We start from the raw sequence: 27186 nt of genomic DNA, 5'->3' as shown, positions 1-27186 counted from the left end.
ATCAAAACTTAAAGTTAAATTAAATTATTTCGAATTTTATTAATTAATGCGGTAGGTAGTACTTTTCATTCGACACTCATTTGACTCATTAAACGCTAATTTCTCTTTTTTGGTCCACTGGATGCTGAATTGCTGAATAATCAAATTTTCAATTTTGACAAACTCTCTAATTTTTTATAAAATAATCACTTAGAAGGTTTCCTGTACTCAATTTTCAATTTTAATTACTTTTATTTTAAAAAAAAAAATGCTATTCCTCAATAAAACGTGACTTATCTGTTAACTAAAAGGTCGATGGACTTATCTCAACCAATATGCTCACTTTGGCAACATCGCAAAATTTGTCACTGTAAATTACGATTTTGTTTCCTAAAAACAATAGGAATTGCTGGTTGGCAAATGATTGCACTTCAAATCAACTAATTTAAGAGGTAAAAAATTTGAAAATGAAAATTTGTAATTACGCTTCCGGCTTCCCTGATTTGAATAGGTAAAATGTTAAATGCGGTGTTGCCATATTTTACACAGCTGTGGTTTCAATTCTTCAGGTCTTATCCGAATCACCCTGTATGTACTTAAATGTAGCTGTATGTAGCATATATTTACCTGTATATATTGTTTATGTTTTATGATAAGTAGATACATACAATGTTTCTATCACCAATCGTCAAATTTTTCTGTTTCCAGTGAATGAAAACGAAGAATAAGGACAACAAACAAGAATCTTATCCTCGACGCGCACATCAGTAAGCTATATAAATTACCTACATCGCTAACGCATTTAGAAAGACACTTCACATTCTACACATCCTATTCTCGTGGCTTGCGATACGAATTTATTTCAATATGTCCAGTCATTATAATTTACCAAACGCATCCGCTGGTAATCGATTCGGTACCAGAATCAAACTCCATGAAGCAACGATTATCTGGACAATAGAAAATTTCAGGTTTCATGAAGCTATTGGAAAACTGTTGGAATCACCTACCTTCTCGGCGATAGATGATAATGAAACGAAATGGTACACAAAACTGGAACCTAATGGCGATAACAGTGAAAATAACGATTATATTACTTTTCGTGTATCCCTATACCCCGGGTGCGAACGTAAAGAAGCATTTGCAGAATTCTCCGCATATATCTTGGATAAGGATTTTAAAGAAACTAGCGCCTTCAAGAAGACGTTGAAAGTATACCAATTTTTTTCTTCATCGCCGTCCGCTGCACACGGTAACAGGTGGGGCTGGGCTAAGTTCCAGATTAAAGATGAAGATTTCAGAAGCAATTTGTTGATTGATGATAAATTGACGATCAAATGCGTGATCACTTACTATTTACCTGATGCTGTTGATAATACTGCCAATGAGTGTTATAATACCAGACTCTATCCCGATGTTCCAGAATGTAATCTTTCCCATCACTATGGATTATTACTTGAAAATCGTGATATCGCTGATGTTGTACTTTCGATAAAAGGTAAAGAATTTTCAGCCCATAAGGTTATTCTAGCTGCGCGTAGTCCAGTTTTTGCTGTTATGTTCAAACATGACGCGAAAGAAAATAAAGAAAATCGCGTAAATATCGATGACATGGATGAGGAAGTTGTAAGCGAAATGCTGCGATATATTTACACCGGAAAATGTGAAAAATTACCTGAACTAGCTTACGGTTTATTAGCAGCTGGCGATAAGTATGATTTGAACCATTTAAAAATGATCTGTGCGGAAGAATTGTACAAGAATTTATCGGTGGAAAATGCTGCGAGTATTTTGGCATTAGCAGATATGCACGGGGTTAAAGAATTGAAAAATGAAGTCATCAAGTTCATCACTACAAGACCTACTGAGATTTTGAATACAGCTGGATGGAAGAGTATTCGATCAAATTTTGAGTTGGCCGATGAAGTGAGCTTGGCTATTGCTCGACGATAAATGTTGAATGAGTGACTTAATTTTATCGTATGGTTATGTTTAGGCTTCATTGTTATGTTAAAAATTAAGTACCTACCTAATGAGCTTTGCGAATGTGAATCTTCTAGATTGTATGGTTGATTCTCAAGAATAGGGTTAGGTATGAGTGCTTACATTAACCTATTGAAATATGCACCAATAATTATAATTTTTTCCATCATTTATTCATTTAGAATTTCGTAAAATTAATTTTTTATTTCGTTTGTTAATAAACTTGAGTTTTGATTTTTCTTTTATATTTTTATATTCATATTAATAAGGTATCCAACCGCAGAAGAAGAATTTGCAGTTTGTTCAATTGATTTACATTAAATACATATTATTACTACCTACCATGACGCTTTATTAAATCGCTGTATTTATTCAATGTTTTATAAATAATAATTTGTTGGAAATGAGAAAATGAATAGGTATAAGTAGGTACATACATGTGCACATTATTTTAATGATGATGAGATTTTTCAAGACTGAAGTAACATTTTCCAGATTTCGTTAGAGATGAACCAATTTATACACCAACTTTTTGTAAATTGAAGTGGAGACAGCTAAAACCGTTAAGATGGGTACCTGGTACACATGTCTAAAAAAAAATTCTCGAAATTTTGTGTCTCAAACTTGACCTCAAACGCCTCATTTTAGTTGAAATATTCAAGATTTTTTGAACTTTTTATACTTTGAAATCAAAAATAGGAATTAAGAACTAGATTTTTTTCACGTTTTCTGAAATTTACGAATTGGTCAAAAATTTACTTTTTATCAGCTCTCCTAGAATTTTACAATAACTACTTGAACGGTCAAGAAGGACGAAGGTGCATTTCGTGCACAAAATAAGCAACGACCAAACTTATAGGTTCCAAAGTTCATTTTCGGCCACTTCAGAGCGATTTGAAATCTTTTGAGAGTATTAAAAATCGCTGAAGGCTCTGGAATCGTAAAAAAAAAAAAAAAAAAAAAACTCAATAAGCGGAGGCTTCGTTTTGTCCAAAAAAAACTTATTTTATTGAAATTGTTTGTATGTTTGTGTTGATGCATACTTGTTGATTATAGTTTTTATCAAAATTATCTGGAATCAGGATAGACAATTTTCTTATTTATCCATCTCGTGTATTTTTTTTATCAACTTACACAAAAAAACAAAACAAGTAGGTACTCTTCTATTTTTTTATTATTTTTTTTTTGTATTAGGTATGTATAAATTCCAGTTGAAATTTTATATAAATTATCATATAAATTTATGAGAACCAATTTAAAAAATTATTCAGAAATGGTGGGTAGGTATTCGTTTACCTAATGGAGATGCTAAACCAAGAATTACTTAAAATTATAGAGTCTAATTAATTTGGAACAAAATTTGAATTGAGAAGATTTGATGAAATACGCGTACCTTTACCTTCTTTCTGATATAATATTTACCTATTTTACTCAATTGGGTTTCAATTTCTAACCATATTATTGAAGAATTTACCGAATTTCGATTTAATTTCTAATGTGAATTATTGAAGAATATGTGAACTTTATATTGAAAAATATTGTGCAAAATGTGAAGGTAAACAAGATTTCGTCTATCATATTTCTAAAAATTGGAATTACGTTGCTTTGATTGATTGATTAATTTTTTTATTTAAAAATATCACTATAAAAATAAGTAAGGTGCCTATTTTTCACTTCAATCGAATTTAAAAAAAAAAACAAAATTATGATCTTTGCATTTGAATTGAAAATAAAATGAAAAAATAAAAAAAAATGAGTGGAAAAATAATAAAACATTCCGAAATTTGTCTCTGTAGTCTGTACTATATTTCTGAAATATTTATTATTTTGATTCTTCTTGTAGGTGTATGTATATTTTTTCTCTTAATTAGTTAAATTACGGGCATTTTTCCAGCACCCCTTACCCTTGTGTATAGAGATGATACCAAAGAGAACTTACCTGCCTTGCTCAGAATTATGAAAATCGTACTTACCTGAAACAAACAAAGAAGGAAAAATTAATATTTTTGATTTGCTATAAGTATAGGTACTTGAGTAAGAGTAAGTAATTATAATTAACTAATATAGGCATTAGGTTGTACGAGATTGTGATAATTCATTGATCTGATGACTAACAGTTTCTCAATCTTGAGCACTATTATACCAAGTGCATGTATGATCTTCAACCCGATGACTTTATTAATTCAAGAGAAATTTAGAAGCTTACATTACTTAATATTCAATCAACCTTTAAAAGTTGATTGTTTACAATACCTAAGTAGATACCTCTTATTTTTTGTCCATGCGTATAAATTGTATTCAGTATTGCATAATACGGTGGTATAGCAGTTACATGGGGAGGATGTAAATACATTTTATTTTCGGATAATAAGTAGTTTATCTACAAGCACTAGTGTTAGCGAAACATGTTCATTGTGTAAGTAGTTTGATCGAACCCTTCATTGATGTGCTCAGCTCAGACTAACAGTGTTTCAATATCTCTCGTAGGTAGTTAGTGGAGAATAGTGTTAACGATTTACCAACAAAGTGATTATTTTCTGTGTAGACCTACGTCGAATTCAGTTTAACAAGTTAGGTATAGGTATGTCAATTGATTAATTTCCATCTAATCCGGTTGTAATTTTATAAGTTGATATTGTCTTTATACGGATTTATTCTTTTGATTTTTATGTGTCGTATAGAAGTATTTGGTGTAAGTAATACTTACACTTAAATGCGTAGATGTACCTATAGGTAAATGAGTGGTGGAATGTGATTAGTGATTCGATTGTGTTTTTCGTCGTCAGTTTTTATTTAAGTATTCAGAGTTCGCGAGATTTCTTTCGAATTACGCGAGTGCCGCTATTATGGGTTATATAGACTGTTTGATTTCATTTACTTTGAAATTAGGTATCCATAGTTTATAGGTACCTGTCTCTATACGTATGTACTTGTAAGTATTGACTATTAAGCTATGTAGGTAGTAGGTACATATTTGAAAATTTGATTTTTTTCACATTTTCTGACAAATTGGTCAAAAATTTACTTTTGAACTGGCACTCCTGAAATTTCGTGTGGACTAAGTTATCTGAAAAGAGCAGTTTGAAAATTCTGGAGAAAATTGAAAAATCGCTGAAGGCTCTAGAATGACCTAAAACTAATAATTAGTTGTTCATTTGTGGGTGTTAGATTGAAAGAATTATCCACATTAGTTCACTTTGCTCAGAGAAATTTGTTCCGTGAAAAAGTTTAAAAATTCGCCAAAAATTAAAAATGAACTTGAGCACCTGAAATTTTGTTTGCGAGGGGTTTTAGCCTTTAGGATGTGCTCTTTTGATCAAGATTGGCTTCGTTCAAATCAGAGAGTAGATAGATACCTACTTAACAGTTGAAAAAATTCCCTCGTAAGAATACTTGATGAGTCTTAAATTAGGATCTAGGTAAAAGTGCACAAGTTATGTTGTACTTTCTCCTACATGCTCCCATTCCAATGTATGCAATCTTTGTCGACAATTTTCCACCTACGTTTTTCATTTTTGCAAGCAGACATTTTCTTGTTTGTGAAAAAATTCAAATGAATAGGTAGACTAACAATTTAAAAACAATTATATTTGACGTGACTGTGCCAGTAGTCGAGTGTAAAGATTTTTAGCCCAAAAAATCATCGACATTGACATTTCATAAAAATTTTTTCAGTGGTGTTACTCAACTTACTTACCTAATCATTTTTTTGTAAAGAGGGCTAATAGCCTAATAGGTAGTGAAAACTTGTCATACTTATTTGCGAATTGAAATTAATGCACGGTTTTAATTTTTTTCTGATTACAGTTTATTGATTGAAGCAAGAAAGAGATTACGAGTGTAACTGAGAACAAATTACCAGTAAAATCAGGTTCAGATTTCATCGGTTTGTAAATTCTTTGTACTCTATCATGTCATCGAGTAATCATAGCACCGTTAGAACATTCGACGAAATATGGTGTAAGTCCGAACTTCGGGTCCATGAGGTGAATTATGTTTGGACGATTGATAATTTTGATTTCCGCGAAGCTGAAGGGAGTTTTTTATATTCCTCTGAGTTCTCAGTTGTCTTAAATGATGAAATTAAATGGAAGCTGCAACTTAGACCTAATGGTGAGACAGATGCCAAAGATACTATTTCTTTCTTCTTATATATCTGCAGTAGTATCCTAACCGAGAAAGTGTACGCGAAACTCAAAGTCTCCGTGTTGGATTTTCAAAACGAAAAGCGATGTACCAAGAAGACTAAAGTAGCTGGATTCGGTTTGGATGGTGTTGGTAGTTGGGGCTATAAAGAATTATTGACGAAAAATGATTATTTTAGAGAAAATTTATTAATCGATAATAAATTAACGATCAGCTGCGAAATTATTTTTTCCACGGTATGTGATGCCACTAATGAAACTTCACAGAAAGGCGAAACATCTGTATTACTTCCAAACACTACTGTTTGTGATCTTTCTTCTCAAAATTTTGGACTTTCGTTGGAACATCGCGAGTTTTCTGATGTCATAATTTCAGTGAATGGCCAAGAGTATCTGGCTCATAAGATTATTTTGGCGGCGCGTAGTCCAGTTTTTGCTGCCATGTTCGCACACAATGTGAAAGAAAACGAAGAAAATCGTGTGTATATTAATGACATGGATGAAGAAGTAGCGAGTGAAATGCTTCGATACATTTATACCGGAAAATGTGAAAAACTATCCGAACTGGCGACCGGTTTACTGGTAGCGGCTGATAAATATGATTTAGCTGGTTTGAAAAATGTTTGTGGATTAGAATTGTCCAAGACTTTATCGGTGGACAATGCTGCGAGTATTTTGGCATTGGCAGATATGCATGCCGCTGAAGCGCTTAAAAAAGCAGCGATCAAGTTCATCGTTTCTAAACGTACTGAAGTTTTAAATACACAAGGTTGGAAAAATATTCAAAGTGTCGCGTTGCTCAATGAAGTGTGCTCTGCAGCTTTGGCTCATCGAAAGTAAACACCATACCTAGATATGTCCTATAGGCTATACCTGAATAAAGTTACGTGTGAATTTTCTGAATCAAATGTTCTGTCTATATCGATAAGAAACCTATATTTTTTTGCATTAGATAATCTTTAGAAATAATTACGTGCCTATAATTATTGTTTTGTTTAGTTCTGTAATTGATATGTACTTATACCCCTATCGTTGATGTGAAATAATATTCGAATTTTGTTCATTATTCAAAAGCTTTTATTTTCTTCAAATATATACCTATGACATAACGGGTGCCGATCTGGTCTAATTCCTACACCTATTGTAGGTAGGTACTAGGTACCTATGTTTATTTAAAAAAATCTTTGACAGAGTTCGAATGAAAACTTGTGTGTTTAGGGAACCTCTTCTATTCTTTCGAAGCCGTCTAAAAAACCATAGGTACTGATTTACTTACAAAATTTCTTCTTTATAGTATGTATTTTATCATGGTAGAACATACCTATATCTGCTTCAATTAGGTAGCTATCGACTATCAGAATCATCTGAAAATCAATAGCAGTGTTTGGATGGAATGCAAATGTTTTATGCAGATTGTAGGTACATTTTATTTTTAAAAAAGGGATGAATATGAAAAAAGTTACCTCTGACGTTTTTGACTTTTTGGGTTGAATCGTTTTGAAATTTTATATCCGTGGCCCGTGGCATTCCCTTGTTTTTGTATTTTTTTCCAATTTTCAGCTTATGAGGTTTACCTTGGTCTATTTCATATTTTGTCATTTGACATAACACAAGTAGGTATTCATTTTTTTTAAATGTTACTTTTCCAAAATATGTATTTTACATATTGTTTTGTGCCATTCGTTTTTTTTTTCAATTTATTAGTGGTTCATTAGTTCGTTTTTTTTTTTTTTCGTACCTAGTTGAAAGAAAAATGTTTATTCAGTCTGGGGTACCTCAAATCAATCAAATTTTAAATTCACATAAATGTAAGTGTTGTAGTTTATGTACATACTACATAGTACATAGCTATAGCTACATACTAGCTACTTCTAATTGAAATTTGAAAGTTGTTAAGTATCAATTACCTACCTACTCTCAGTCAGACCATTTTCAAGGCATAACTAGTTATACTACTCGCATGTTACAGGGTGCTCAGAAATATCGAGCACCCCTAAAAAAGATTTCTACTAAAATACTTTGGTTGGTCACAGTAAATGATAATAATGATAGCACAATATGATTGGTTGTTGGACTGGGGAGATAACATTCCACCAATCATATGCATCTATTGCACGTTGCCAACCTATATTTTTAATGAAAAACTTTCTTGGGGGTGCTCGATATTTCTGAGCACCCTGTATATGCGTATGGGGTGCCCAGATCCAGAAATATCGTGATCGTGAGCACCAAAGAAAGTTTTTCATTAAAAATAGGGGTTCACAATATTTCTGGGCACCCTGTATGTAGGTAGGTACAGAATGGTAGGTATGAGTTTGTTATTGCATACCTAACAATAACACTTAGTGGAATGAGGGGGAGGGGGGGTAAATGCATTCGTATTCTTGAATTAAAGTTCATCTAAAACTCTAAAAGCACTAAGGTGGTAAGGATGTAACGGAAACATGAGAGTGCTCTTCAATTCTTCATCAGTTCATCTTCCCATTTCACACCAGACACCACAAATCGTGGGACGAAAAATTGGCTGTGGGAAAAACTAGGGGACTAGGGCAACATGGGAGATTTTGAAGAAAAAAAAACTAAAAAAGTCATTTAAAAAGGAAAAAAATGGGAGATGAGATTTTGAAAAATGTCATCTAAAACTAGAAGTAAAAAGGGAAAAATATGGGAATTTTTGCAAATCTCCAGGGTTGCCAAATCCAAATTTTGGAATTACCGAACACCAAATTGAAAAGCAAAAAAAAAAAAAAAAAAGGAAGTCTCCGAAATTTTTTGCCAAAAATCCATAAAAAAGTCAAAAGTATGAAGAATAAAGTGCTCAATAATGAAAGAACGCCACAAAAAGTGCTTTTTGGGTGCTGTTTTTAGTTTTTTTTGTTGAGAATACCGACAATATTTCTTAAATTTCCTTTTTTTTGAAGGGTTTTCTCGATTTTTTTGAAAATACCGAACTTTTCTATTGTTCGGTAAGGGTTGATTAATCTTACGGAACAAATCAGGGAAATACCGAACGTTTGGCAACCCTGCAAATCTCACCAACCCAAAAACAAAGAAATTTTGATTTTTTAAAAAGGTGCAAGGTGCATGAACTGATGAACCATTTATCATTATCAGTCTCTCTGAAAAAGCTCTTTATCAGCCAGCAGCTTCGAAAGTTTGCAAATGCTTTGCAACAATGCCAATGGCAACCAACATTACCAATAAAAGAAAAGGGGAAAACAAAACACTAATTGAGAAACATCAAAAACATGGGAGAAACCAAACTCAAACAGCAAACTACAGGTAAATTATTTTATTTGAGGTTCTGTACTGTACGTGAAAAAATCAAAAAATGAGAAATTTTGCTTTCGATTTATTTTCTTGCGGGAAAAAATGACATTTTCATAATATCTCAACACTGTTCACACCTCTCCCTTACTCCACCCTTACTCACCATATTCCACTGATAACAGTGATAGCAAATGAAGACCAGTAGTATACATTTACGCCAAATCTCACTTCTGTAAGAGTTTTTTCTTTCGAAGGCTATCGTTGTGCTCAGATAAACAGTTTTTTAATATCTCTCAATGTGTTTGTGTAGTGTTATGATTTACGAACAAAGTGAATGTTTTTAGAAATACCTACCTACGTCGAATTAACGTCTAACGATAAGTTTTGCAAGCAGCAGGTATGTCACATTGATTAATTTCTATCTCATCCAGGTCGAGTCATGATTTTTGTACCACATCACTCAGCCCAGATATCGAATCTATTCTTTATTCCTCACTCGTATCCATATATTATGTTTGTGTACAGTACACCCGCTTTCTAAAATTCCATCAAATATTCTGATAACAATCATGTAAATGTGACAGATTTAAGTTACCCATAAGCCTGTCGATCATCTTATGAAGTTTATGTTATCGTATCTGTCAATAATCGCAACATTTTTCTGTTTTCAGTTTATAAAAACGAAGAACGAGGGTACGTAACAAACAAGAGTATTTTACGTAGATCTACTGCACCACTAACGGCTTATAAAAAGACAATTTTCACATTCTACAACGTGTTTTCGTGGTTGTGATTACCAATTTCATTTGGATATGTCGAATCAATATAGTTCATCTTGCGCATCAGCTGATTATCGAATAGGTACCAAAGTCAAACTTCATGAAGTAAAAATTATCTGGACAATAGAGAACTTCAAGTATCATGAAGCTAAAGGGAAAAATTTGATATCGCCTGTTTTCTCTGCAATCGATGATAACCAAACCAAATGGATTTTAGAAATTAAACCTAATGGTGAGCCCGGTGCCAAGGATCATATTTCTTTTTATGTACACCTAAGCTCTGACAGTGTGCGTAAAGAAGCATTTGCAGATTTTTCCGCATGGTTTTTGGATAAAGATTTGGAAGAAACAGCCACGTTCGAGAGTACGGGAACAGTAGAAAAATTTGTTGCTGGTGTAGAAGGTTGGGGCTGGACTGATTTTCAAAAGAAGGATGAAAATTTCAAAAACAATTTGTTGGTTGACGATGAATTGACGATTAAGTGCGTGATTACTTATTCTGTACCTGATGTTATTAATAACACTGTTCGTGAGTGTCATAACACTCTACTCTATCCCGATGTTGCAGAATGTAATCTTTCTGGTTCCTTCGGATTATTACTCGAAAACCATAATCTAGCTGATGTCGTACTTTCGGTAAAAGGTAAAGAATATCCAGCCCATAAATTAATTTTAGCTGCACGTAGTCCAGTTTTCGCTGCCATGTTCCAGCACAACGCGAAAGAAAATGAAGAAAATCGCGTGTGTATTGATGACATGGACGAAGAAGTTGTAAACGAAATGTTGCGATATATTTACACCGGAAAATGTGAAAAGTTACCCGAACTAGCTTACGGTTTATTAGCAGCTGGCGATAAGTACGATTTGAGCCATTTAAAAATGATCTGTGCGGAAGAATTATACAAGAATTTATCGGTTGAAAATGCAGCGAGTATTTTGGCATTAGCAGATATGCACAACGTTAAAGAGCTTAAAAATAAAACAGTCAAGTTCATCGCTTCCGCTACTGAAGTATTAAATACAGAAGGTTGGAAAAATATTAAAAGTGTCGAGTTGCTCCATGAAGTGTGCTTAGCTTTAGTTCAATAGTTAAAGTTGAAAGATTGATCGAATTTTATTCTTTGTCGTTACCTATGTTTTAAGTTGAGTCGTTTCCAAGCTGTCAATTTTTTACATCGAATGCTAATGTTTAATCGAATATTTTATATTTTTTTGGATATTTTTCAGAATTTTTGTAATTGAAATATGAACTTCATAGTTAATAATATTAAAATCTATCAACTTGTTATACGAATATTTCTATAGTACCGTACTTACATATTCTCAATACCTAATGAGAGTTTCTGAAACTAACATGAAAATTACCATGGTTCTTAATATTCGTCTACGGTTTACTTACCCAGTTACTGGTAAAGGATGGACCCATTTTTCAATGATGGGGAGGCGAAGGAGTTGTGACATTACGGTGAGAAGGTATTTTACAAGTTGCAAGTTTCAAAGTTGGCCATAAAAGGCGCTATTTTAGCTCTAAAGTTTAAGATTGTTGGGGAGTGTCAGAGTCAAGCTTGAGGCTCGAGACTTGAGATTTTCGCTCTGAAGATATAGATATGTATATCCAACCAAAATTAGTGTAAGCCCATTTGTGTCACGTTGATTTTTGAAAACTTGAAAAAGAAATTCCTACATTATGTCAAACTCTCTTCCTAATACATACCTACTTCGAGTAATTTATGAATTTTACTATATTTTGTCTTAATTTTAAGAACGTGCTGGAAAATTTTTTATACGATCAATTTTTTAGTTCAATAAAACTAAGCTAAATCGAAAGAACACCATGTCCTAAAACCCTCATAACTAAAATGATCCTAAGGCACATTTTTGAATTTTTGATAAATTTTTGAAAAGTTGAAAAATTCAAAAAAGCTGTGTCAAGGACGATGTTTACTTACACTCAAAGTGAACCAATCTTACAGAAAAAGCCACTTGTTATAAAACTATACCTTTTTTGGAGATTTGATTTTTTTTCACATTCTCTAAAATTTACAAATTTGTTAAAAATTCAGTTTTGAACAGGCACTTTTGGAATTTCGTGGCAACTATTAAAAACTATCTGGAAGGTGCTTATACCTACCAAGACCGACTAGAGTTATTGGGACACAACTTCATTTCTGGCACCTCCTCAACGATTTGGAAGAAAATTGAAAAATTGTAGGAGGCTCCAGAATATCTCCAAACTAGATGTTATTGATGTGTGGGAGTTGAATTTGAGGAACTAGATCATAATTTCACAGACAAAAGCAATATAGGCCTACTTGATTCATGAAAAAGTTTAAAAACCACCTTCAAAGTGTTTTTACTTTAAAAAAAAAAAAAATTATTCAAGTTTTTTAAAAATTTGCCAAAAATCCATAAATAAATTTTAGAGTGAGAAATTTCGGCTACGGGGTTTTAGGGTTACTTATGCTTTTTCAATCTAGCTTTAAATTTTCAAAAATTTTGAAAGAATTGTCGTTTTCTGATAGTACAGGGTGCCCAGAAATATCGAGTACCCCTATACCCCTAAGAAAGTTTTTCATTAAAAATATAGGTTGGCAACGTGAAATAGATGCATATGATTGGTGGAATGTTATCTCTCCAGCTCAACAACCAATCATGTGCTATCAATCATTATTATCATTCACTGTGACCAACCAAAGTATTTTAGTAGAAAATAGTGCCAGTGCCATAGGTATAAATTTGCTTAGTTCCATTTTTTGAGGATAAGAACTGATATTTTTCATTGTGTACCTAATAATGCTTATTTATTTTATTGTGCCATTTTATGAATTGAAATTAATCCACGATTTTACTTTTCTCGTGATTTCAGTTTATTAAATGCAGCAAAAAGGAATATTACCTACAACTAACTATAACCGTTAACCGAGAACGAATAACATCATCGATCCTTTCCATCAGATCAGTATCACTGTAAAATCAAGTACGCGTTGCATCGGGTTCGTAAATTCTTCGCATCTTAATAATATGTCATCGAGTAATTATTGTAGTCCTTCCGTTGATACATTCGACGAAATATGGTGTAACTCGAAGATTCGGGCCCACAAAGTGAATTATGTTTGGACGATTAATAATTTCGATTTCCGCGAAGCTGAAGGGAGCTCGTTATTATCCCCCGAATTCTCAGCTTCCTCAAATAATGAAATTAAATGGAATCTGAAGCTATACCCTAACGGCAAGTCAGATTCCAAAAACACCATTGCTATCTTCTTGTATATCTGCAGTGCTGTAGTTCAGAAAGTTTTCGCAAAATACAAAGCTTCCGTGTTGGATTTTCAAAAACAAAAGCAATGTGCCTTCAGTACTGAAATACTTGGATTTGCTTTGAATGGTGATGGCGTATCTAATTGGGACGAAGACGAATTTATCCCGAAAAACGATTACTTTAAAAACAATTTATTAATTGATAATACATTAACAATCAACGTCGAGTTAATCTTTTCGGCGGTATGCGATTCCATTAGTGAAACTTCAAGTTCACCATTATCTCGAGACGAAACATTACAACTATATCCGACTCTGAGTATTCCTGCTTGTGATCTTTCTGAAAACTTTGGACAGTTACTAGGACAGGATAAGTTAACTGATATCGTACTATCAGTGAATGGTCAAGAGTTTCCAGCTCATAAGATTATTCTGTCGGCGCGTAGCCCGGTTTTTGCCGCCATGTTCGAGCACAATGTGAAAGAAAACGAAGAAAATCGCGTGTATATTAACGACATGGATGAAGAAGTAGCGAGTGAAATGATTCGATATATTTATACCGGAAAATGTGAAAAACTAGCTGAACTAGCGACTGGCTTATTGGTAGCGGCTGATAAGTATAATTTAAGTCGTTTGAAAATGATATGCGCCGATGAATTATACAAGACTTTGTCGGTGGACAATGCTGCGAGTATTTTGCTATTAGCAGACATGCACAGCGTTATAGAACTGAAAAATGGAGTGATCAAGTTTATCGTTTCTAAACTCGCAGATGTAATGAATTCAGAAGGCTGGAAAAATATTAAAAGTGTCGAGTTGCTCAATGAAGTGTTCTCATCTTTGGCTCAACGATAAATACCTAAGTACCTACGGTCCATAAAGGATGATGAATTTTATTTTTTTGTTTACGCCTTATGCTGTAGACTTTAACGAAGTTGCAAGATACGCGTGAATTTTTTGAATTAAATGTTCTGTCTTTATCTAAGAAGCCTACCTATTTTAGTATATTTTTAAAAAATCATTAGATATACTTAATCATTTTTTTATCATTCTATTTTGCGTAGGTAATTGATTTCTGCGCCTCAAAATAATATTCAAATTTTGTTCATCATAAGCTCTAATTTAAAAAACATGTATAATAATATGATGATGATAATGTCTGCCTGGTCTAATACATAACTGTCTACTGTAAGTACCTACATATTTGTTATTTTTCAAAAATATGCTGTGAAAGCGACCTAAAGACCTAATCAAATTTACAATTTGTCATAAAAAGTAAACATGTGATCTGTCACGAGAAAACAAGCTTAGTGTCCAAAAAATCCATATCTTTTTTATGGTGGATATTAATTAGTAGTATGTACTTAGGGTGCTGAATCCGACTGTGGGGGTTGAAACGTTCGCGAACGATTCTCGTCCAGGGCTGTAAAGTAATTTATGTTGGTAAATTACGGCGGTATTTTACCGTATTTTACGGTATTTTACCACAAGTTTATTACCGTATTTTACCATGATTTACCAAAAAGCCAAATTAACACTTTTTTTCCATCTTTCCTTCATTAAATTTTCAAATTTCCATGGAAATTCATAATTTGAAAGTTACCAAAAATTTTCCCCATAAATTTCCAAAAAATGTCCATGGAAAATTTTGTATAATCTTTAATAACACCTAAAACCAGGGCTGTAAGGTAATTTAGGTTGGTAAATTACGGCGGTATTTTACCGTATTTTACGGTATTTTACCAAAAGTTTATTACCGTATTTTACTATAATTTACCAAAAAGCCAAATTAACACTTTTTTTCCATCTTTTCTTCATAAATTTAAAATTTCCAAATTTCCATGGAAATTTATGATTTGAAAGTTACAAAAAATTTACCCTATAAATTTCCAAAAAATGTCCATGGAAAATTTTCTATAATCTTTAATAACACCTAAAACAGATGGAAATTTACTTCAGAGGCAGGTCAGAAGTTCAGAACTTCAAATGTTCAAAGTCAAACTACAGAAAATAACTCTTCACATCCAAATTAGTAAAATACCATAAATACCGTAAAATACCGTATTTTACCGTATTTTACCGCTGTATTTTACCAGCGAATAAATTACGGTAATTTAACAGCCCTGTTCTCGTCATCTCGTGACCCTAAATCTGAGGTCAAAAAATAGAGCAACTAAGTATAGTAAAAATTGAAAAAACATTTTTTTCGTATGTTTTGGGGAGTCGAAATGCAAATTTTTGTAACAATCGACCCACATTTGGAGGATTTGTGCCATATTTTGAAATTTGAGTAAGGCTTGAGTTGGAAAAATCATATCTTTTCAGCTTGAACAAATTTGTTAAGAAACGTGATAAATTTAATATTAATAACTTATTCTTCATTAATAATTCATACTCGGGTAGTTGCAACATTTTTGGCAAAAAATTCAAAAAAATCGAAAAAAATGATTTTGGGAAATTTTGATTATTGGACTTGGCAACATGGCAACCTTGAATGTGACGATTTTGAAAAAAAAAATATCGGGTTATGTGGGCACTCATGGGGGCCAAAAGTGGTGGGTGCAAGTCTCACGTTTCACGGACCTACAAATTTTAGATCGCCTGATACATAGACTGAAAACTTCAAATGCCCTTCCTGTAAAATTTACGTTTTGGACAGTTGGACACTAAAGTTGGTTTTCTCGTGACAGATCACACAATCATATAGGTACGATTTTTCAACACGCCTCGACCCTTGACCACGAGAACTTCATATCACTTTGGCCAAAAATTTAAAAAGGTTCAACAAATTTGAGACTTTCAGCCAAAATAGATGGGAAGTTTCAGAGTTGAAGTTTGAGACTTGAGATTGAGATTTTTACTATCTCTCACCTTCGTTATATCACATCTGTTATTCGTGCATTTATAAGACAACCAACTGCAGGCGGAGGGGAACGGAAACTGTAAAGAAAACTTGTGTAACGCAAATTTATCCCGCTGGGTGCTCTTGGCAGCGCTGTACTTCAATTTTACAGGCAACAGGAAAATGGGAGGGTTGTGTAGTCCGCGAGGTACTCCTGACTGCGCGCGCAGCCAGGAGTTCCTTCCGGACTACACAACCCTCCTTTTTCCCTGTTGCCTGTAAAATTGAAGTACAGCGCTGCCAAGAGCACCCAGCGGGATAAATTGGCGTTACACAGGATATTTTGCCAAGATGGCTGCCAGTTGGTTGTCTTATACGCAGGTCCAGTGTCTATAGTGCATTTGAAATTAATTTTTGCAGCTGTTGTACTACCTACTTAAAAAATTTTTAAATGTTGTTTGTTTCATCAGTTCGATCGAGCAGGTAGAGGTACCTAACCGCTCTTTATTAGAATCTTTCATCCAATCATCTATCCAGTTCAAAAGAAAATACGTATGTGTAATTAATCCATTGAAGTTGAGACTATACTCATTCATGAGTCATTATCTACATGCTATTTGCTATCAACATCAACCTAACCAGTAACCTACTTGCTTACCTATGCATGCTTTTGAATCGCCATTGCAGAATACGTACTTAAGAAAATAGACACCTTTGTAGGTTTTGTAGTCTGATTATTTAATTACTGTGAAAATTGTTTGATTTTAGATTATAAAACGAAGAACACGGAAAATAAGCACGATCTCACCATCGACGCATAGAATTAATTCCACCGGCAATCCGGCATCACACAACTAACAAGTGGAAAAGGATATTTCAAATTTTACATCCGTTCTCGTGACTTGTTCATACAACGAACTCTGCTCAATATGCCTAATTGTTGTAGTTCAGTATGTACTTCGGCCGATGGTCGATTGGATACCAAAATCAATCTTCATACAGTAACGTATATTTGGAGAATAGAGAATTTCAGCTTTCATGAAGCAGTTGGAGATAATTTAACCTCCTCTACTTTCTCCGCTATCGATGATAATGAAACCGAATGGTATTTGCTACTGAAACCTAGTTTCATGGAGGCCGAAAAGGATTACATTTCCTTCTTTGTATACCTAAGCTCTCAAACAGATGTATTTGTCGAATTCTCAGCATGCCTTTTGGATCGAGAGCAACAAGAAGCGCTACCCTCCCTTCTAAGCACGACTAAAATAAGGAAACTCATAACCGAAAATGGTCGAGGCTGGAAAACATTTTACGAAAAAGACGAGTATTTCAATAACACTTTGTTGATTGATGATGCATTAACGTTTAAGGTTGTGTTGACTTACTCCACACGCGATGCTGTTAATAATCTTCAACATGAATGTATCAACACTTCGCTATATCGCAATGTTCCAGAATGTAATCTTTCTCATCACTTTGGATCGTTGCTTGAAAATCCCAACCTCGCTGATGTCGTACTTTCAACTAATGGAAATGATTATCCAGCTCACAAAATTATTTTAGCTGCCTGCAGTCCGGTTTTTGCTGCCATGTTTAAACACGACGCGAAAGAAAATGAAGAAAATCGCGTGTATATTGATGACATAGATGAAAAAGTAGTCAGTGAAATGCTTCAATTCATATATACTGGAAAATGTGAAAAACTAGCTGAGCTAGCGACTGGTTTATTAGCAGCGGCTGATAAGTATGATTTGAATCGTTTAAAAATGATTTGCGCGAATGAATTGTACGAGAAGTTATCGGTGGAAAATGCTGCGAGTATTTTGACATTGGCAGATATGCACAGCGTCAAGGAACTGAAAGACGAAGTGATCAAGTTTATAGTTTCGAAACGTACCGAAGTATTGAATACAGATGGTTGGAAGAGTATTCAGAATATCGAGCTGGTCAAAGAAGTATGCTCAGTTGCTTTGGCTAAACAATAAATCACATACCTATGACTGAATAATTTTATATTTCGTTTTTTATGTCATATGCTGCGCCAAGTTGCAAGTTACACTTCGTCGTCGTCGTAGTCGCGCTCCTTTACAGGAGATAGCGTATATGTCCATCTATATTAGCCGGTATCTAGCGTATCTAATTGTTTCTTTCAGGGTCTTGCAGGGGGAGTTGGCCGGTGAGTTTGTTGTTAACAGTTCCGATCGTTTCCTCCCTCTCGTCGATCTTCCTTGGATTTTCCCCTGTACCGCTAGCATGAAAATACCGTTTTCTCGTATTTTATGAGCTAAATACTTTAGCTTTCTGTTTTTGATGTCTTCAACTACGACTTTCCGCTCCTCTCCTATTCTTGCTAGTACTTCCTTGTTGGTAACGAAGTCCTTCCATGAGATCCGTAGTAGCCTTCGATAGCACCACATCTCAAAAGCGGATACTTTCTTCTCGCATTCTGCACTCATGGTCCATGTTTCGCAGGAATACTTCAGAACGGTCCATACGTAGCATCGCATAATTCTCTTCCTCAGATCAATACTCATCGTTCGATTTCCCAGCACATTGGCAAGGTTGTTGAAAGCAGTCTTTGCCATTCCAATCCGTGATTTGATTTCTTTATGATCTCTAGCATCGTTGTTTATCAGTGCTCCAAGGTACCTGAATTGCTTTACATTTTCAATTTCTTGTGATCCGATGTTGATTTTGACCTCTTTATCATCTCCTTTCGTAAATCTCATCACCTTGGTCTTGCCTGCATTTATTTTCATTCCATATTTTAATCCAGCACTGTTGATTTGGTTGATCATTTTCTGCATCTGCGCCTCTGTCTCAGCAAGGATCACTTTGTCGTCTGCATAACTTATTTCATTTATTCTCTTGCCGTTGATCTTGAATCCCATTCGTTCGATTCGCGCTTCTCTCATTATTTCTTCTGCGTACACGTTGAACAACCTGGGTGAGAGGGGGCATCCTTGCCTCACACCTCTCTTTATTCCACATCCGTTCTCCGAGTACTCAGTTCCAATCTTGATGTTAGCGCTTTGCTCCCAGTACAGGTTCTTGATTATTTGCAGGTCTTTGTTATCGATATTGTATTTTTCCAGGATCTCCAACATCTTCTCATGGTTGACACGATCAAATGCTTTTTCATAATCGACGAAGCAAGCAATGATTTCCCTATTTGCATTCAGTGCTCTTTGAATGATCACTTTCAGCAGGGCAATTGCATCTCTCGTCCCTTTTTTTGCTACAAAGCCATATTGTGTTTCACTTAGATTTTCATCTATCTTCTTTTCAATTCTGGCATTTATGATGGAGAGTAGTAGCTTCAGTGCGTGGCTCATCAGTGCGATGGTTCTATATTCAGAGCATTTTTGCGAGTTGTTCTTTTTTGGTATTGGTACAAAATTTACTGCTTTGAAGTCCTTAGGCAGAGTGCCTTCATCGTATATTTTGTTTATTATCTTCAGCAGCTCCTTTTCATACTCTGGTGTTAAATGTTTGATCAAGTCTGCTGGTATGAGATCTTCTCCCACTGCTTTGTGGTTTCTGGCTCGCTTCACAGCATTCCTCAGCTCCCACATTTCAATTTGTGGTGCCTCTTCTGTGGATGAAACTGCAAATTGAGCCGGACGTGTATCATCTCCATACAGTTCTTGTATATAGCTGATCCAGACCTCTTCAGTTTCTTGATTGGTAACACAGTACTTTCCGTCTTTTCCTCGCATATATGCTATTCCACTTCTCCTTTTCTTGTGGGTGGCCATCATCTGCTTCACTTTGGTATGCATTTCTCTAGAGTTGTGCCTTTTCTCCAGATCTTCTATTTCTTGACACTTCTCCTCATACCACTTGTTTTTGGCCATTCTGCACATTCCCATGATCTGATTATTTATCACTGTGTATTCATTACTTGGTCTGTTTGCTTGTCTTCGTTCTTCCATCAGATCCAGTATCTCTTGAGTCATCCATGGTTTGTGTTTTCTTCTTCCTTTGAATGGAATAGACTTTTCTGCTGCTGTTTTAACCTTTCGCTTCCATGTTTGCCACTTTTCCTCGATACCTTGTTCTTCTTCCAACCTGTCTTCCTTTTGCTTTTCCAGTTCTTCTTGGAATTTCTTTTGAACTTCTTTTGATTTGATTTTTGCAATGTCAAGTTGTTGGTATCGTTCTTTGCTCTTCTTCTGGCTCTTCAAGACTAGCTGGCATTTTGCAGCCAGTAGTTTGTGGTCAGAGTTGCAGTCAGCACCAGGATATGTGTGACAGTTCTTCACTGTGTTCCTGAATCTTCTTTTTACAAGTATATAGTCTATCTGGTTTCTGACTCGATCTCCAGGACTGACCCAAGTGTATAATCTTCTTTCATGCTGCTTGAACCAGGTATTGCATATTACTAGATCGTGTCTTTCAGCAAACTCTACGAGCATTTCACCTCTTTCATTCTGCTCTCCAAGTGCGTATCTCCCTGCAACTTGGCTGCCATGATCCTTCCCAACTTTGGCATTGAAGTCTCCCATCAAAAACACAACATCATTGTTTTTCGAGCATCTCATCACTTCTTCTAGGTCGTTGTAGAAGTTGTTGATTTCTGCTGTACTGCTTTCCGCTGTTGGCGCATAAACTTGAATTATCACCATTGGTTTTGGCTTGACCTCCAATCTCACGAGTAGTATCCTCTCTGATTTAGACTTTCTTAATTAAGTGTTTTATCTTTATCTGAGAATTTCATAATTTTGCATTAATCTACATACATATAGAAATTATTATATTAGTGATTAGGTATTGTTTAATGTTTCATCATTCTGACAGTAAGTAAATGCGTAAAATAAATCCAGAATTTCGTCCATCTTAAGCACTTGTTTTGATTTTTTTTGTGTTTGCGTGAATAATTTATTAATATCTAAGTATGATATATAATTGTAGAAGTGTTTCTCATAAGTTTTTTCATAGAACGTTGCTTTTCATTGAATACAATATAAATGTTCTAATGTACAAGTATGCAAGCCCGTATCCAGGATTTCCTCCTGGGGGGTGATGAATGACTCATAAGTAGGGGACAAAAATCACAAAATTCCCAACAGGCTCATATGCATAAAAATTTCAATAGTAGGCACATTTCAGACATTTTCATGCTGAATTTGAGCTTGAAAAACGTGTTGATCAGAGTGAGGTTTTTGAAATTTATCCAGTAAATTGTTTATACAGCCTATTTATAATGAAATTCAGATAAGCACGAGCGAAGCGAGGGCAAAATTTTGGAAATTTTTCGATCCAAAGAGTAAAAAATACTACATTTCTGATTGTAAAATTGATTTTTCTGGATTCAACTTGACACTCCTCACATCCTCAGACTTGAATTAGTACATAGTTTGTTCAACTAGGGAGCGATAATGATTTTTGACAATTTTCGAGGTTTATTGCCCAAGTGTTGCGAGGAAAATAATTCAAAATTGTCGAAATGAGTTGGATAAGAGATTTTTTGTTATGAGGGAGACAAATCCCAGTACCTATTCAATTTCAATAATCATCAGTAAGCTGGAGCAAAAGGAGCACTTTTTCTCCCTTATAATGACAAAAAATATGCTTCCAGAAATTTAAATTTCAAAAAAGGAAAGCAAACAAAAGCATTGGAAATTCATAATTCAAGAAACAAAAATAATTAGTACATATATTATGCAACTACCTCGGGAGATAACGTGATTTTCAATGAATTTTGAAGTTTGTAGCGAATTATCTTCCTAGAAACGTAAAACAACATGATTTTTTTCCTGTGATTCAATGCAAGAAATCGTAGGAAATTATATTAACCTAAAGATTTTTTGGTCCTGGGGGGTGATTGTACCCCAAATCACCCCCCCTGAATACGCCCTTGCAAGTATGATTTCTGCGTAGTGTAATATTCATTTGATACATTTATTTTTCAAAAGTACCAACCAGATAAAAGTGACCTGATTAGATTTTCAATTAGTGGCGACAAATGCATTGAAATAATTAGAATTATCAGATATTTGCACAATACTTGCTTAAAGTCAAAAAGTAGACAAATTTCCGTTTTTTTTTTTTTCGAAAAGTAGATGAGTTTGTCAAAAATTATCGATGCCTACTTAGTGATAAGAGATCAAAAAGATGCGTAGAAATCGCAAGTCTCAGACTCGGTCCATGAATATTATTTGGGTTTAAAATTTAAAAATGATCAACAATTTGAGCCAAAATGGATAGGAAGTTGTGAAGTCAAGTTTGAGACTTGAGGTGTTTACCTCGTCTCTTCTTCAATCACAACTTTTTTCGTTCATTTGAATTTCATTTTTGCAACCATAGTAAGTAGGTAAATAATTGAGTACGACTTGGAAATTTTTTTAAATCCTTAAAATGTAAAATGTGCACCCCTCACTATTGGCAGCATTGTCTTAAATTCTTCGAATTTTATTCTGCATTGGATAGTATAAGTTGGTATATTCTTATTTTTTTAAAATTTTCCAGAAACTATAAAGAAATGTTCATGGGATATAAAATTATGATCCTCTAATAAATGACTTTAGCTCAATATTGTTGTTTTATTACGAACTTTGCATGTATAATGTTCGAATGTGGCTGATGTTTTATGCGCCAGATAGGCCTACTACAAAAATTGAAGTTTTTTTCTTCATTTTTGATCAGTTTGATTTGGCCAGGTTCTATGGTATTTTTCGTGAAACTAGAATTTCTCAAATGTCGCTGGGGGCTCCAGAATGACTTGAAACCAGCTCCAGTCGACTCGGTGAAATTAAATTAGGACCTATAGAGTGTTTATCTTTCCATTCCAACTTCATATATGTGATGAAATTTTGATGGAAATTTCAACTTTTAAAAATCTGCTGACGGTTTTAGAACTGCTCAAAAAATTCTAAAATATAGTTTCCAATTGATTCGGAGGGAGAACTGAGCAGGGTACAAAGACAAACAAACACAAACTGAATTTCAGAATTTTCCAAATTCCTAATTATGAAATCACTGGAGAAACAAATATGAAAAACAAACACATTCGGTTTGACCGACAGCACCGATTTTGGCAAAATTGTGTGTAATTGGTTGAGTGAGTCACTAATAAGCACCAGTCACGAGCATACGTGTTAAAGTTTATTTGAACAGATTTTATAACGTTTTTGTGTAACTGAAAGCTTAACTTCGCTGAAGGTTCCAGAATCGCTTGAAACCATGCAGCTCATGTCGACTCAGAATGTTGAACTTGTGGTGTGGAGTACATTTTTGATTTCAATGATTTCTAACTTTATTTGAAAAAATGTAGTGGAAAAATGTCAACTGTCAGAAACCTGCTGGATTTTCCAGAACTGCTTCTCAAAACGGTTCTAAGCCGTACCAATCAGACCGGGAGGGGGAGGGGTAGGAGGTCAAAAATGGGTCATGTACTAAATTTCAACGTTCTGCGTTCTCTGTCAGTTTGGTAAAACGAAATACTTCTGTACTTTACCAATAAACTGGCGTGTCTTTGATAATCGGTTGATAACTTTGATAGCCCATAGCCCTGATTTTTTGCCCACATAGGGGGTATACTCCTACAGGCAGAAAAGTGAAGCTGCTGGTCTGATTGTAACGTCATTCGATGACTAACAACTAACGACCAAGCAATTTACTGTTCTTTTTATCAGGCAGGCACTTGAAATTTCTGATAATTTGTGCAACATGTGTTTTTTCTTAAAAATCTAATTTTTGCATCAAGTCCCGAGTAAAGTAAAAAGTAAGTACCAGGAGGTACTGTAGGTTAATACTTTAATCGTTCTGAAAATGTTATACCTAAGTATTCGTGTTCAGCGTGTAATTTTCAACAAAAATTGATATCACATTGGAAATTTACTGTTGAATTTTCTACGTGATAACAGAATTAATAACACGGGGCAACATTGATATCGGAAATTTACATGAAAGTTTACGATTTGGTTCTTATTTTACGTTAGATGCAGAGAAGGCACGTGAGAGATCCTAATGAAATAAATTATAGAAATTTTACGATGTTTATTAGAGAAAAAATAACTAATTTATACTAGTTTTGTTCTCTTTCATTCGTTACCTATTATGACTATTACCTACTTATTTCAGCATGGATTTTTTGGCGGTATCAAAGTTATCCCGTTTTTTTCCACCTAATTTTGAGGCACAAAGGCAGTATCAAAGTTACCCTGGATTTTTTGATAGTGGTATGAATGTTGTAGTATTTCTCGGCAGTATCAAAGTTACCCCAATTCTCATTTTAAAACGGGTAATTTTTGAAAATTTCTCATTAAAAAACTAAAAAAGATACGCAAATGCACTTTGTTTATTCGAAACTCGAAAGTGAAAACATTGACCTTTCAGAAACAATTTCAACTTCAAAAAAAGCTTCACTTTCCTCCAGGGATTCAAACCCGTACCCGTACCCGTACCCGAATACCCGAACGAAAATCCAACGACTTCTGTACCCGAACCCGTACCCGTACCCGAAAAATGAAATGAGGAATACCCGAACCTGTACCCGTACCCGATAGAGACTATTTTGAACCCAAATACCCGATAGATCGGGTACAGTTCGGGTATTTCACCTAAAATACCCGAACCCGTACCTGTACCCGAACGTTTAAAATTTTCATACCCGTACCCGATACCCGTACCCGATCCTCTGAGAAATAAATCTGTACCCGTACCCGATACCCGTACCCGAAAACGTTCGGGTTTGAAGCCCTGCTTTCCTCCCTTTGGTAGCAGTGCAAACACAAAAAAATAAGCTATTTTCTATCAAAGTTGCCCCAGTTTAGTTGCGGTAACACGTGAAATTTTGGAGATGCTCTTTCGATCTGTAGCTTTGTCCAATTCAAACATTTTTTTTTTGCCAGATGTGAGATGGGATACTTCCCTAGTTCCCTTGTCGGATGCTTATATAAGTACCTATCAATCACTGATTATTGTGGAAATGCAGTCGTTTTTGTGGCACCTCCTAAGTACAGTGAACGCTCGTTATAACGCTAATTTCTTCTAGTCCCTATAGACAGCCCCATTTAGGTAAACAAAGACTTTCGCTTATAGCGCGTTTCGGCTTGTAACGCTCATTTTTTTGTCGCCTGAAAAACGTTATAACGAGCTTTTATTGTAAATTGAACAGATTTACGAGCAATTTACCTAATTGTACCTATTTGTATTTATCTACCCACTTGGCCACTTACTTACCTATGCACAAATTTTATCATTGCGTTGGTAATAGAAGTACCTACCTACTTACTTACTTAGATAATATACATTGTTTTTAATTTATTTTATTCTCCGAATAGATATGTAACTCTACCTACTTACCAACTCATGTTTTGAAAATTTGTATTGAAGAACTGGTATCTAATAATACATTGTAAAAATTTGTTTGATTTCAGATCACAAAAGAAAAACAAGGGCAACAAGCACACATCTCATCATCAACTCGTAGAATTGATTGCACCAGTACCACATCAAATCACTAACGCGCGGAAAAAGACATTTTAAATTTTACTCCCGGTCTCGTGATTTGTTCATACAACAAAACCTTTTCAATAAGGTATGTCAAACAGTTGTAGTTCAGTATGTACATCGGCCGATGGTCGATGGGATACCAAAATCAAACTTCATACTGTAACGTATATTTGGAGGATAGAGAATTTCAGCTTTCATGAAGCAATTGGAGATGATTTGAAATCCCCTACTTTCTCCGGTATCGATGATAAAGAAACCAAATGGTATTTGCTACTGAAACCTAGTTTCTCGGAGGCTGAAAAAAACTGCATTGCCTTGTATGTATACCTAAGCTCTCAGGCAGAAGTATTTGTCAAATTCTCGATATGTCTTCTGGATCAAGCACAACAAGAAGTGCCATCCTCCCGTAGGACCACGGTTAAAATAAGAAAACTTATCTTTCCATCAAACTTAGCCGATAATAGTTGGGGCTTCAGTCAATTTCACGAAAAGAACGAATATTTCACAAACAATTTATTAGTTGATGATACATTAACGTTCAAGTTTGTGATGACTTACTCCACTCGCGATGCTGTTGATAGTCTTCATCATAAATGTATCAACACTCCACTCTATCCCAGTGTTCCGGAATGTAATCTTTCCCATCACTTTGGATTGTTACTTGAAGATCACCGTCTCTCTGATGTGGTACTTTCGGTAAACGGTGAAGAATATCCAGCTCATAAACTTGTTCTAACGGCGCGTAGCCCAGTTTTCGCTGCTATGTTCGATCATAACGTCAAAGAAAACGAAGAAAATCGCGTGTACATAGATGACATGGATGGAAAAGTGGTCAGTGAAATGTTACGGTTCATATATACTGGAAAATGCGAAAATTTACGCGAACTGGCGACTGGTTTATTAGCAGCGGCTGATAAATATGATTTAGATCGTTTGAAAATGATTTGTGCGAATGAATTGTACGAGAACTTATCGGTGGAAAATGCTGCAAGTATTTTGGCGTTAGCAGACATGCACGGCGTTAAAGAACTTAAAACTGAAGTGATCAAGTTTATCACCGGAAATCCTACTGAAGTGTTGGGTACGGAAGGTTGGAAAAGTGTTCGATCGAATTTCGAGTTGGCCGATGAAGTAAGCTTGGCTATTGCTCGACGAGAAATGCCCAACAACTGACTGAGGTTATCGAAAGGATGAACAAATTTTATATTTTGTAAGTTATGTATGTTTGAAATTGTCTAAAGTAATTCGTAAACCAGGAATTTTACCAGTTATGTGAGTTGTATTGTATGTTCTGTTCTTATGGGTTATAGTCGCCAGTAGGTACCTACCTACTTAAATTTTTCATTAATCTATGCTATATGAAATTATTACATCAAGTATTAGGTACTATTTTTCTGTAATTATTTCATTTCCAATAAATTTTGTCAAATAAATATGGTACTTATGAAATTCTATTTCATTTTTTAAAATG

At 34.7% G+C, this 27186-nt stretch overlaps 6 protein-coding genes across 11 annotated transcripts in view; 4 read left to right on the top strand and 2 right to left on the bottom strand.

Annotated features, from left to right (window-relative positions):
• Positions 1 to 2297, top strand: part of LOC135835117 (speckle-type POZ protein B-like) — a 203234-nt gene extending 200937 nt beyond the window's left edge. The window contains exon 2 of the mRNA XM_065349221.1: positions 688 to 2297. Within this exon, the coding sequence (XP_065205293.1) occupies positions 847 to 1932 (1086 nt within the window). The 5' untranslated portion in view covers positions 688 to 846 and the 3' untranslated portion in view covers positions 1933 to 2297. The remainder of the gene's footprint in view (positions 1 to 687) is intronic.
• The window catches only part of LOC135835115 (uncharacterized), a 473170-nt gene that overhangs the window by 27133 nt on the left and 418851 nt on the right, over positions 1 to 27186 (bottom strand). The gene's annotated exons all lie outside the window — the stretch shown is intronic.
• LOC135835134 (endocuticle structural glycoprotein SgAbd-9-like) overlaps positions 1 to 27186 on the bottom strand; it is a 98287-nt gene that overhangs the window by 22091 nt on the left and 49010 nt on the right. The gene's annotated exons all lie outside the window — the stretch shown is intronic.
• LOC135835127 (speckle-type POZ protein-like) lies at positions 4328 to 7180 on the top strand. 2 transcript variants are annotated; one of them, XM_065349256.1, is made up of 2 exons: positions 4328 to 4543; positions 5770 to 7180. In XM_065349256.1, the coding sequence occupies exon 2, from the start codon at positions 5874 to 5876 to the stop codon at positions 6945 to 6947; it is 1074 nt and encodes a 357-aa protein (XP_065205328.1). In that variant the 5' UTR covers positions 4328 to 4543; positions 5770 to 5873; the 3' UTR covers positions 6948 to 7180. The 2 variants fall into 2 exon arrangements, with proteins under 2 accessions (XP_065205328.1, XP_065205329.1); XM_065349257.1 differs by lacking the exon at positions 4328 to 4543 and adding an exon at positions 4555 to 4894.
• On the top strand, positions 9414 to 27150 carry LOC135835122 (speckle-type POZ protein-like). Of its 2 annotated transcripts, XM_065349250.1 has the most exons (4): positions 9414 to 9774; positions 10049 to 10070; positions 13023 to 13149; positions 25640 to 27150. In XM_065349250.1, the coding sequence occupies exon 4, from the start codon at positions 25803 to 25805 to the stop codon at positions 26886 to 26888; it is 1086 nt and encodes a 361-aa protein (XP_065205322.1). In that variant the 5' UTR covers positions 9414 to 9774; positions 10049 to 10070; positions 13023 to 13149; positions 25640 to 25802; the 3' UTR covers positions 26889 to 27150. The 2 variants fall into 2 exon arrangements, with proteins under 2 accessions (XP_065205322.1, XP_065205321.1); XM_065349249.1 differs by lacking the exon at positions 25640 to 27150 and having other exon boundaries at positions 9425 to 9774; positions 13023 to 14615.
• Positions 16563 to 18311, top strand: LOC135835132 (speckle-type POZ protein-like). The gene is made up of 2 exons (XM_065349270.1): positions 16563 to 16808; positions 17025 to 18311. The coding sequence occupies exon 2, from the start codon at positions 17186 to 17188 to the stop codon at positions 18239 to 18241; it is 1056 nt and encodes a 351-aa protein (XP_065205342.1). The 5' UTR covers positions 16563 to 16808; positions 17025 to 17185; the 3' UTR covers positions 18242 to 18311.

Source organism: Planococcus citri, chromosome 2 (assembly GCF_950023065.1).
Source record: "Planococcus citri chromosome 2, ihPlaCitr1.1, whole genome shotgun sequence".
In the NCBI taxonomy this organism is placed as follows: domain Eukaryota; kingdom Metazoa; phylum Arthropoda; class Insecta; order Hemiptera; family Pseudococcidae; genus Planococcus; species Planococcus citri.
Note: the sequence above shows the minus strand (reverse complement) of the source record. Positions and strands in the feature narration are given on the sequence as shown.

Excerpts from the sequence above, each read along its gene's own strand:
- LOC135835122 (XM_065349249.1), top strand. The coding sequence starts at position 13,178 with ATGTCATCGAGTAATTATTGTAGTCCTTCCGTTGATACATTCGACGAA.
- LOC135835127 (XM_065349256.1), top strand. The coding sequence starts at position 5,874 with ATGTCATCGAGTAATCATAGCACCGTTAGAACATTCGACGAAATATGG.
- LOC135835132 (XM_065349270.1), top strand. The coding sequence starts at position 17,186 with ATGCCTAATTGTTGTAGTTCAGTATGTACTTCGGCCGATGGTCGATTG.